This window comes from Somniosus microcephalus, chromosome 11, assembly GCF_052327205.1.
Source record: "Somniosus microcephalus isolate GS21.2 chromosome 11, FLI_Smic_1.0, whole genome shotgun sequence".
NCBI classification, from domain to species: domain Eukaryota; kingdom Metazoa; phylum Chordata; class Chondrichthyes; order Squaliformes; family Somniosidae; genus Somniosus; species Somniosus microcephalus.
Window position 1 is genome coordinate 192,685,469 of NC_140997.1, and position 13,086 is coordinate 192,698,554.

The 13,086-nt window shown below is 41.9% G+C and overlaps 1 protein-coding gene across 3 annotated transcripts in view; it reads left to right on the forward strand.

The window, feature by feature from the left end:
* The window catches only part of LOC147111072 (deoxyribonuclease gamma-like), a 49,890-nt gene that overhangs the window by 22,581 nt on the left and 14,223 nt on the right, over window positions 1-13,086 (forward strand). For all 3 annotated transcript variants that reach the window (XM_086001564.1, XM_086001566.1, XM_086001563.1), the window contains exons 4-5: window positions 1,016-1,128; window positions 2,536-2,648. In XM_086001564.1, the coding sequence (XP_085857690.1) occupies window positions 1,016-1,128; window positions 2,536-2,648 (226 nt within the window). The remainder of the gene's footprint in view (window positions 1-1,015; window positions 1,129-2,535; window positions 2,649-13,086) is intronic.

A 13,086-nucleotide genomic window follows, 5' to 3' on the forward strand; every position in this document is an offset into this window, starting at 1 on the left:
TCATGGGAGAGGCTGGGTGCAGCCGTGCACCTTTGTGCAGTGCTTGTCAGTGTTTGCAGTACCTCAATGCTGTAGAATACTGACTGCACAACTGTCAAAATGAATTTGGACATGGCCCCTTTAAGGAAACTGGCTGATGACGTGTCATCAATTGATGTCATCAGAACCGCTTCCTTTTAATTGGCCGGGGACCTTGCAGGGCGGGCTTAACAAGCCCAATCAGGGGGAAATTCTTCTCAGAGCGGGATGGAGTCGGGAGCGGGGTTGCCACCCGCCACCTACCTTGACCGCACTGAGCCCGCTTCGGTAGGCGAATTCTCGGCCAGTGGTGTGCAGATATCTCGGGGGGGGGGGGGTGTTGTGGGGTTGGAGGAGATTACAGAGATAGGGAGGGGTGAGGCCATGGAGGGATTTGAGAACAAAGATGAGAATTTTGAAATCGTGGCGTTGCTTAACCAGGAGCCAATGTAAGTCAGCGAGTACATGGGTGATGGGTGAACGGGGCTTGGTGCGAGTTAGGACACGGGCAGCCAAATTTTGGATGACCTCAAGTTTACATAGGGTAGAACATGGGAGACCAGCCAGGAGTGCATTGGAATAGTCAAGTCTAGAGATAACAAAGGCATGGATGAGGGTTTCAGCAGCGGATGAGCTGAGGCAAGGGCGGAGACGGGCAATGTTACGGAGGTGGAAATAGGTGGTCTTAGTTAAGCCATGGATATGTGGTCAGAAGCTCATTTCAGGGTCAAATATGACACCAAGGTTGCGAACAATGTGGTTCAGCCTCAGACAGATGTTAGGGAGAGGGATAGAGTCAGTGGTTAGGGAACGGGACCAAAACAATGGCTTCGGTCTTCCCAATATTTAATTGGAGACAATTTCTGCTCATCCAGTATTGGATGTCCAGTTACCCAAAAGACAAGCTTTAATGTTTTTCCTAGCTTGTGTTTAACGTGAGATATTAGCCTGTTGAGTGGCACTGTCCTTATTGTACATGTTTCTACATTTATTTTAGACATAAACTATTATCAGTGAAAAGAAGTTATCAATATCCTGATAATCAGGCAGGTGACGAGGATGCTTTTATAAGAGAACCATTTGTGGTATGGTTTTCATCTCGTTATACCAGTAAGTTACTCTCTTTCTTTCATATATAAAATAGTTACATTCCCGTAGAAGTTAAAGGATAAGAAATCTCTCTGGGGCAGATCAGGGTGATTGCTCACTAGCACCCAAAGTATTTCTGTTCTTGATTGTAGAGGAATAAATAACATGGTTTCCTACACTGTGCTATTTTCCTGCAGTGTTTCTTCAGGTGTAATTTACTAGCTGTCCAGATAAGGTGAAATTCTGATGTCATGTCCAAATCTGACCTGATTTGAAGATAGCTAAATTCACCCAATTCAGGTTCGGAAAGGACTTCAAAACTCACATTTTCGCAGGAACTGAGGTAAAAGCAGCCAGTCGGGGGGAGGCGGGTGGGTCATCACAACCAAACTGAATTCGATCCTCACCCAATGTCGCTATGCATTCACGTTCCAGCAGAAGTCACTGGCCTTTGGTTAGGAGCAGATTCTTCCCCACTCTCCCAACCTAGAGGAGCTAAGTGACGTAAGAAAACTCACTAAGCACTTGGTTGAGTATAAAACAAGGCTTTAATGCACTGTTTCACAACCATGAGATTCTAGTTACATCCCTAGTTCCTGGTTACAAAAACGCCCTGGGCAAGCTGGGCCCATGCCCGAGTATTTATATTCCTTGGATGGCACCACCAGCTGGCTGCCCAGTGTTATTTCATGAGTCATTTCTTCATGAATGATAAGATTCATGACACTAAGTCCTATTGTAGGACCCCTACTGCCATCCTGCCCAAGACCAGCTGACTCAGTACAGACCTGGAACATAAAGCTGGGACCTTCTGGGTCTGTATGGGTCAGGCCGCACCACGCAGTGCAGTTGCTCATTGAACCAGTGGGTTGCTTGTAGCAAGGTTATCACAAAGTTATTAAACCATTCAGTTTACATAGTTAGGATTTTGAAGTTTTGTTAATTATGAAGTACTATGTTAGTACTGTGCATGTATATCTGATTTGTTAAATCCTAAAATAGTACCAATTTATTTATTTATTACTTAAACAGAAATAAATGATATTGTTTTATGTTCACAGTTACATCATTTGTGTTAATTGAATGGATGAATTAAATGTGACAGAATAAATTATACATTAACCCATAATTGTGAAAAGCTGGATAGAAAGCAGAGAATAGAACTGATTACTAAGCACAGTGAGACCAACCAGTCATAGAATCAGCACATGCCCCATTTGACACGATGAAAGATTACTTAACTAAACCTGGGCTTCACACACTTGATTATCATTTTCGTTCCGAAGCTCTGCCACATTAATGGGTTAGATTATTCCCTCTTATTTCAATGACACATTTGGGTAAATCGAACTACACAAATCTAAAAATATGTATTGAAAATAGACGAGGAATTCTTGTAATAATTCAATTCCTTTGACACTCCTTCAGCTGTAAAAGACTTTGTCATTATCCCTCAACACACAATGCCGGATTCAGCAGTCTCTGAAATTGACGAGTTGTACGATGTTTACATGGAGATGAAACGCCGCTGGAGAGCAAAGGTACTTGCAGACTGTTTCTAAAGTGGATTAGTAACAATGCGCACGATGCGGTCTCCTCTACATTGGGGAGACCAAACGCAGATTGGGTGACCACTTTGCGGAACACCTCCGTTCAGTCCGTAAGGGGGACCCCGAGCTTCCGGTCACCTGTCATTTTAATTCACCGCTCCATTCCCACTCAGACCTCGCCGTCCTTGGCCTCTTGCATTGTTCCACAGAAGCTCAACATAAACTCGAGGAACAGCACCTCATCTTCCGATTAGGCACTTTGCAGCCTTCCGGACTCAATATCGAGTTCAACAATTTCAGATCATAACCTCGGCCCCTTTTACATTTTTACTTATATTTTTTTCCACCCCTTTGTTTTGGGTCTTCCCTTCCCCCCCCTCCCATTTTCCTTTTTTCTCTCTCTCCTACATGGCAGCTGTCTCCTATCCTGCCAGTACACTTCACACCTAATCTCAGCCATCTTTTGTCTCCACTGTCCTATTACCATCTCGTCTGGTTTTGAATACCTCTTAATGTCTCTTTTACTCCTTTTGTTCTATCGCAGCCCTGCCTTCGATCTATTTTATTTCCTTTCCAGTTTTGAAAAAGGGTTTCGACCCGAAACATCAGCTCTAATTTCTCTCCACGGATGTTGCCTGGCCTGCTGAGTTTTTCCAGCATTTTCTGTTGTTATTTCGGATTTCCAGCATCTGCAGTATTTAGCTATCATAGTAACAATGATTGTTGCACTTTGACCATAATATTCGTAAGAACATAAGAACTAGGAGTAGGCCATTCGGCCACTCGAGCCTTCCTCAAAGCCCTATATAATTGCAGCAAGACTTCCTTACTCTTATATTCCAACCCCCCCTGCAATACAGGTTAACATACCATTTGCCTTCCTAATTGCTTGCTGTAACTGCATGTTAACATTCTGTGATTTGTGTACAAGGACACCCAAATCCCTCTGAATGGCAACATTTACTAGTCTCTCACCTTTTAAAAAATACTCTGCTTTTCCATTCTTCCTACCAAAGTGGATAATTTCACACTTCCCCACATTATACTCCATCTGCCACCTTCTTGCCAATCTCTTAACCTGTCTATATCCCTTTGCAGTCTCTTTATGTCCTACTCAGTTTACTTTCCCACCTCGCTTTGTATCATCAGCAAACTTGGATATATTACGATAGCAAAATACTGCAGATGCTGGAAATCCGAAATAACAACAGAAAATGCTGGAAAAACTCAGCAGGCCAGGCAACATCCGTGGAGAGAAATTAGAGCTGATGTTTCTGGTCGAAACCCTTTTTCAAACTGGAAAGGAAATAAAATAGATCGAAGGCAGGGCTGCGATAGAACAAAAGAAGTAAAAGAGACATTAAGTGGTATTCAAAACCAGACGAGATGGTAATAGGACAGTGGAGACAAAAGACGGCAAGATTAGGTGTGAAGTGTACTGGCAGGATGGGAGACAGCTGCCGTGTGAGAGAGAGAAAAAAAAGGAAAGGGGGGGAAGGGAAGATCCAAAACAAAGGGGTGGAAAAAATATATAAGTAAAAATGTAATGGGGCCGAGGTTATGATCTGAAATTGTTGAACTCGATATTGAGTCCGGAAGGCTGCAAAGTGCCTAATTGGAAGATGAGGTGCTGTTCCTCGAGTTTACGTTGAGCTTCCGTGGAACAATGCAAGAGGCCAAGGACGGTGAGGTCCGAGTGGGAATGGAGCGGTGAATTAAAATGACAGGCGACCGGAAGCTCGGGGCCACCCTTACGGACTGAACGGAGGTGTTCCTCAAAGCGGTCACCCAATCTGCGTTTGGTCTCCCCAATGTAGAGGAGACCGCATCGTGAGCAGCGGATATATTACACTCGGTCCCCTCATCTAAGTCATTGATATAGCTTTATCTTCATTTATCTTCAACAGGTAATGAGCTCCAATGCATTTTCAGCTCAATTCTTTCCCCTCTCTTCCATTTGAAAAGGCAGCCTGGTGACCTATTTCCAAGTTTCTGCCAATGCCACAATAACTGGTCATTAGGATGTGTATGGCAGAATCATGGGTCAACTCACCCTCAATTTCCCCCCTTCTCCTGGGTGGGTTGCATCCACCTGGTTCTTCCCGATAGCTTAGGTGAAAAACTGCAAACTTGTCACAAAGGGAATCATGTGTGTCAACCCTGATTGCAACTTTGCAAGGCACGGTATATTGGCAGCAAATATGATTAAAAGTTTAACCTTTTTTATGGAATTATCCTTTGCTGACTTCAAAATCAACATTTTACGTTGTTTTACAATATTAATAAAACTGTGACTTTCAAGTGGTATTATAAAAGTGATCAGGAAGCAAAGAAAGTTTCTTCTATGTAGTGCCCTTCAAATAAATAAAAAATATATAAACTCGAGATTATTTCAGTTCTCATACCTTTGGTTACTCACATGGACAAGTCCCAGCTCCCCATACCTTCCAGAGTGCCTCTCCTAGCCTTGGTATCCAGGGATGGTCTTGGTTACACACCCGGGATCACTAAACACAAAACCCAGCCTGTTAATAACTTTCAGCTACTGGACTTAGCGTGTGTCCCACAGCATCTGTCTCACCTTCGATGTGAGAATAGAGCATCACGCCTGCAAACCTGCTTTCAATTTAAATTTGAACCCACTCAGCAAGTGTATTGAAAAAAATATGTACAAGTAAACAGATCACATCAAATAATTGGCAAAGGTTTAAAGTCAACAAGATGAACAAGTGAACACATCACGGCCTAATACCCCAGCTCTATATTCACAGGAGAAAGTCTGTTATCTAACTCCTCGAGTGGACAGAATAGAGAAAGATCCCAACTCTAAGAACATCTAGAATCTGTTGTAAATATCTTTCAATTCCTGACTGGTCCAATCTGTCGGTTTCCTTTCAATTGAAGTGAATGGAAGATGAGAGGGGTGTTGGCATATGGACCTCGGTTAATTCAGCTTCTGAAAGGTGTTCATGTTTAGTTCATTCGATATCGGGGAAAATGTGGTTGGTATCATTAGAGAGAGAGAGAGATTTCACTGAGCAACAGCTGGTGTTTGCAACCAACTGGCCTTGGATATTTTCATCATAGAATGTTTCGATCGCTAGAATCTATTCGCTAGAGTTTAGAAGAATGAGAGGGGATCTCATTGAAACTTATAAAATTCTAATAGGACTAGACAGACTAGATGCAGGAAGGATGTTCCCGATGGTGGGGGAGTCCAGAACCAGGGGTCACAGTCTAAGGATAAGGGGTAAGCCATTTAGGACTGAGATGAGGAGGAATTTCTTCACCCAGAGAGTGGTGAACCTGTGGAATTCTCTACCATAGAAGGCAGTGGAGACCAATTCATTAAATATATTCAAGAAGGAGTTAGATATATTTCTTAAGGCTAAAGGGATCAAGGAATATGGGGAGAAAGCAGGGACAGGGTACTGAGTTTGGATGATCAGCCATGAGCTCATTAAATGGCGGAACAGGCTTGAGGGGCCGAATGGCCTGCTCCTATGTTTCTATGTAATTGGCTCTTGGTTTTTGGTACAAAAATTCTGCCATTAATCTCATTTATCTCATGAGAAAGTGACAGTGAGTAGCTGGTTGCAGAAGGTTAACTAGAAACAGTAACTTGAGTTTGTTCTATATTTCATTGTGGATCTAGGGCAAAGTACAGGAAAAGCACACTCATGTTGTGTACAAGAGGAGTCTATTATGGGATCACAGCCAACATTAATTACACTAGATGACAAAGATTAAAACAGACAAGTGAAAGTTCTCTCCCCTTTATTTTGTTATTTTTTTTTGCTCCCCCTCTTCCCTCTCCACAATTGGTGTGTCTTTTCAGGTCATGGTAGAATATAGATTACATGCTGCTTTGTGGGTTAGGGAAACTTTAATTTGAACAAACATTACGTTCAGAATCTGTCTGTAGAAAACCAAAGTCAAAGTAACAAAAGAACAAACAAAATGTTCTCCAGTTGGCTCCACATAGGAGCGGTATTGTAAAGTCATAAACTGTGCAAATCCAACCGAGCCTTACTCTCATCTCCTTCTTTCTATTTTGCCATCCCATATTTAGCTCCCACATTTTGAAACTTAACTGCTCTTTCTTTTCATCGAGCTTATACCTCAATGCAGGATATTTGTTAATTGTGATTAGTTTCCTGTTTAAGTTAAATGAGATAAAATACCATGGGCCAGAAATTTGGGTCGGAGGCTTCCCGTGGGTGCAAGCCCCCAACCTGCACTTACCTAGCGCGTCAGCCGTTGTGCTGTGGGCCCGCATGGGATTCCGATTCTGGGCCTCCTCCAGCTGCCGGCACGCAGTGCTCGCGTATCCCAGGGGCGCAGTTAGTTCGAAGCGTCCCCTGGGATCACGTGAGCCATGGAGAGCCAATCGTAGCGGGGAATCTCTATTCATAGATTTGACAGGAAGACCTGTCAAATCTATGAATAGAGATCGGCCCCAAAACCTAACTAAAACTTCAAATAAATTTTTTAAAAACCATCACATTTTTAAAATAACTATAAATTACATAAAATAACTATTTTAAACAATAATTAAAATTTTTGAAAAATTAATTACAGTTTTTAACGGGGCTAAAAATAAACTTACCTTTCTTTAAAGTATTTAAAAATAATAAACCTGTGGAAAAAAGTTTTAATTTTACTTAATTCACCACTTACCTTGTTAAAAGCAGGCCTTGTGACTGCTTTTTAAACGCACGGCTGCTAGAGACTTACCCTCCCGGAGAAACCTGTAAAAAAACGGAAGTTCCAGGCGTACGCGCTGCCTCTCCGGTGCACACTTTTGACCTGTGAACCCCTTCCTTCAAGGGAATGGAAGTTCCGGTTTCCAGCGCATGCACAGTGCATGCACGAAACCGGCACTTTCGTTGGCCCTATGCGTGAGTACACAGCGCGTACTCACCCGTGGGGACTCAAATTTCTGGCCTCTTATTAAAATTATGTACTCTAAACCAATTCTATAAAATACTGCATAATTCATATACCTTTTAATCTATTTTACATTAATTTATGTATTTCAAACAAGCACTCCCTTTATTCCTAAACTCCTCAAATTATACATGAAAGTTTTTTTTTAGATAAATCCAATTTATTTCTCCATATTAATGTATTGGCCATGGTCAGTTGATTAATATAAAATGTACAAACATATATATAAATAAAAAGATGGTGATGGAGTTAGAGGACAGACTTCAGAATCTCATTCTACAGAGCTACATGAATGACAGTTGACAAATGCCAAAATGAATGGGAACTGTGGATATAAAATTATATTAAAAGTTGCCATAACAGATTAGGCCGACAGGAATTCTGTGCTGTATATAGATATAAAGAAAAATATATATGTATTAAAGGGCTTGCCGCTAGCACATGTCTGTCATACCTCAAAGTTACACTTGAAAGTGACACATTTTACCATACAATGCAAAGTGTGTGTCATACTTATGACAGATCCAACAGTCATCATATTCATAAAACAACAATAAGTCACAAATGTACAGGTACGGAATCTATTAATAACCAAGAAACTAGTGGGAATAAAAAACTAACAATTCCCAAGAAGGTACAAAAACTACTAATCAAGAATCAGCAAATGGCTACAAATAATACAACTAACAAGGAGAAGGGAACCATTGAATTCTCCTTGAATATTTTTGAAAATCTTTTCACCAGCATTAAGAACAACAAAACAAAGTAAAGCATGAATTTTTTAACACCATCTACAGTCACTTTGACTGGAAAAAACAATGGGGCAGAATTTGCGGTCGGTATGACAGCATACTGTAAGCGTACGCCGTCATACCGCCTTTGAAATGGACAGCACCGTGTGAGGGGATACCTCCTGACAAATCCAAGTATATATTTAATTTTAAATGCTTAAACTACAAGCCAGTCTTTCAAGCTTACCATCAGGTGGGTGGTGTTCTGAGTGAGGCTGCTATCTTTGAAATTCTGAGGCTGCAAATGGAAGCATTTACATATGAGCCACAGGATTGTTACAGTTATATTTCTTGTCCATGAAAAGTATTTATTGTCCATGAGAAGTAAAGTACTGTCTTCCAATAGATTTTTGAAGAAACCATTATTCTCAGGTTTCTAAAATGGTTTGCTGGGAGGAAAAAAATGAAAATGTAGATGACTTACAAAATAATGCATTCTGTACACACCCAGACCCTAAAATCACAAATTTAAGTATATTTTTGACGTTACGAAGTTTAAATAGAGAATAGTCCTATGATCTCTAATAGTATTAATGAGAGACCTTCTGTTTGCTGATTGGAGCACCGGCCCACGTGATCCCAGGTACACTTACACACATGGTGCGCCCCTGGGATCTGTGGGCCGTTACGTTGCCCTGCACTCCGCAGCATCTGACAGCAACTTCTCGGAGGAGGGTTCCCAGCAGCTAAGTGTGCATTCGCTTAATCCTTAGTTACGCCGCCGACCGCAAAATCCGAGCCAATGTGACTAACTATATACAGAGGTTTGTAATATATGTAGTAAACAATAGCAGTGCAAATCATGCTATAAGTTAATACAGAAACTGGCCCTATCAATCTCACCAGCATCTGCTCCCAGAAATGTCTACACACTTGGCCCAAACCCTGGAACATCACCTCTCCTGGCCGCAGCTCCAGGAATCCCGCTGCTTCTGTCCTCAACCACAACAATGCCTCTATCTACCTAAAGCCCTGGTCTCTGCTGTTCCCAGTTGCCAAATAACAGGAAACTGAACTTACTCTATCCCAGCTTCAGCTCAGACCTTGTTTCCTGCCGCAGCTTCCACTTCACCCAACTGCTCCCATGGTTGGGGGTAATATATTAGCATGGATAGAGGATTGGTTAATGGACAGAAAATAAAGAGTAGGGATAAATGGGTCATTTGGTCAGTTGGCAGGCTGTAACTAGTGGGGTGCCACAAGGATCAGTGCTTGGGCCTCAACTATCTACAATCTATATTAATGACTTAGATGAAGGGACCGAGTGCAATGTATCTGACGTAAGAAAATTACTAGGCACTTGGTCTAAGTATTAAACAAGGCTTTAATCAAGTGTTTTTCAACATGGAGATCTAGTTGTGTCCTTCACTAGTTCCTGTTAAAGAATGTCCTGAGCAAGCTGGGCCCATGCCCAGAGAGTATTTATACTCTCCCTGGACAGCGCCACCAGCAGGCCGCCCAGTATTATTTCATAAGTCATTTCCACATGAATGACAAGATTCATGTCAGCATCTAAGTTTGCTGATGATACAAAGCTAGGTGGGAAAGTAAGCTGTGAGGAGGACACAAAGAGCCTGCAAAGGGATATAGCCAGGTTAAGGGGCAATGTGTAATGTGTAAGGAGTATAATGTGGGGAAATGTGAGGTTATTCACTTTGGTAGAAAGAATAGAAAAGCAGAATATTTTTTAAATGATGAGAAACTATTAAATGTTGGTGTTCAGAGAGATTTGGGTGTCCTCGTACAGGAAACACAGAAAGTTAGCATGCAGGTACAACAAGCAATTAGGAAGGGGTTGGAGTACAAGAGTGAGGAAGTCTTACTACAATTGTACAGGGCTTTGGTGAGACCACACCTGGAGTACAGTGCACAGTTTTGGTCTCCTTATCTGAAAAAGGACGTACATGCCCTGGAGGCGGTGCAACGAAGGTTCACTGGATTGATTCCTGGGATGAGAGGGTTGTCTTATGAGGAGAGATTGAATAAATTTGGCCTATACTCTCTGGAGTTTAAAAGAATGAGAGGTGATCTCATTGAAACATACAAGATTCTGAGGGGGATTGACAAGATAAATGCTGAGAAATTGTTTCTCCCGGCTGGAAAGTATAGAACTAGGGGGCATAGTCTCAGGATAAGGAGCTGGCATTTTAAGACTGAGATGAGGAGGAATTGCTTAATTCAGAGGGTTGTGAATCTTTGGAATTCTCTACCTGAATGGGCTGTGGATGCTGAGTCGTTGAGAATATTCAAGGCTGAGAGAGATAGATTTTTGGACACCAAGGGAACCAAGGGATATGGAGATCGGGCAGGAAAGTGGAGTTGAGGTCGAAGATCAACCATGATCTTACTGAATGGCGGAGCAGGCTCGAGGGGCTGTATGGCCTACTCCTGTTCCTAATTCTTATGTTCGTATGTGTGGTGATTATTCTTGTTTTATAAGAAGCATTGTAATTGGTTGCCTGTTTTCCTGCCTTGAGATATATGCTGTAAACTTATTGGTTAGTTGATTCCATGTGACCTGTGGTGGCCATCTTAAATTCAGTTTCTACAGTTTGGTTGAGACTGGGTGCTCAACATGTACTGCTGGTTTTTTAAGGTTAATAAAGCCTAGCTTTTGAAAGGCAATCTACTCCTTATCTCAATTTATTAACCTTTTGCTATAATGGAACGATATCTTCGACCGGAACGATTTAATGCTGACCCTAATTTTGCAGGAGTGGATGATCAATGGAAACATTGGTATCGTACATTTAAAAACCTTTTGGGTGTGTTGGATCAGCAATCTCTGAATAAGCTGGATATACTAATCAACTACATTGCTCTGGATGTGTATAAGTATATTTTGGACTGTGAAACTTATGAATTGGCTATTGCTACGTTGGAATTTTTTTTTGTTAAACCCAAAAATGAGGTATTTGCACGTCACCTTTTATCTGCCCGTAGGCAGCAGGCGGGAGAATCCTTGGATGCTTATTTACAAGCACTCCGGCGCCTTGGTGCTAACTGTAATTATAAGGCCGTGTCTGCAGAAGAACATAAGGAAGAGTCGGTACGGGATGCATTTATTAATGGATTACTGTCTAGATCAATTCGTCAGCGGATATTAGAAAATAAGACCTTGGATCTTAAGAGTGCTTTTGAGCAAGCCTCTACATTGGATTTGGCTCAGAGAAGTTCGGATTCTTATGCTCTTTTTGATCGGCCTGCGACCGTGGTTTCGGCAGTTCCGGATGAAAGGGAGTCACGTGGATTTAATAGGAGTGGTTTACCAGATTCCGAAACAGTTTCTACTTCGGCAGCTGTTGCCTCTAGGATTCAGAAGTGTTATTTTTGCGGGAACGCCCGGCACCCCCGTCTGAAGTGCCCTGCTCAGGAGGCTGTGTGTAGTAAATGCGGCAAGGGAGGTCATTATGCACGTGTTTGCAAATCGGTTGCCTCCTCTGCGACCATTCAGCCTTTAGATGGGGCGTTTATTGCATCAGTTTCTGCCGCCTTTTCCCATGGCCTAAACAAAGCTATAGTTATGGCCCAAGTTAATGGGTTAGAAGTGAAGGCCCTTATAGATACAGGCAGTACTGAGAGCTTTATAAGTCTTCAGTTTGTGAGGGAGAAGCGTTTGAAAATTTCGCCTGCTTCCTATCAGGTGTGTATGGCTCAGACGACTCTCACCTCACAAGTAGCTGGTTGTTGCCTTGTGAAATTAATTCTCCTAGGTAATACGTATACTGATATACGCCTATCCGTTCTGCCTAATCTCTGTGCGGACATTTTGATTGGTCATGATGTGCTTCAATTACATGAGTCTCTCAGTCTTTCTTTCGGAGGAACCAAGCCACCTTTGTCTATTTGTGAATTAACTTCTTTATTCATTTCTCCATTATCACTTTTTTCCAATTTGATGCCGGACTGTAAGCCAATTGCTACCAAGTCAAGAAGGTATAGCAGTCAGGATAAAGAATTTATTAATTCTGAAGTTCAACGTCTTTTATCGGAAGGAATCATTGAACCTAGTTTTTCGCCCTGGCGGGCACAGGTAGTTGTCACCACTAATGAGAGACATAAGAAGCGAATGGTGATAGACTACTCTCAAACTATTAACAGGTATACTCAATTAGATGCGTACCCCCTGCCTAAGATTGATGAGCTTATCAATAAAGTATCTCAATATAAGGTTTTTAGCACTATTGACCTAAAGAGTGCTTATCATCAGATTCCTATCGCTAAGAGAGACAAACCATATATGGCCTTTGAAGCTGGCGGAAAGCTGTACCAGTTTTGCCGAGTACCATTCGGTGTTACTAACGGTGTCGCCTGTTTTCAACGGGCAATGGATGCTTTTATAAGTGATAACTCTCTCTCTGACACCTTCTCATATTTAGATGACATCACGGTGTGGCAAATCAAGGGTGGAGCACGATTTTAATCTAGAAAGATTCCTTCAAGTTGCGGAAAAAGTTGGCTTAACTTTCAATTAAAGAGTGTATCTTTTCGACCACCGAGGTAAATTTACTGGGGTATATTATCTCGGGAAACAAGATTAAACCAGATCCAGAACGGCTGCGACCACTGATTGAGTTACCTTGCCCTACTAATTCTAAGGCCTTGCAACGAGTTGTTGGACTGTTTTCTTATTATTCTAATTGGATTGCAAACTTCTCGCAGAAGATCCGGCCCCTTATTCGGGTTAC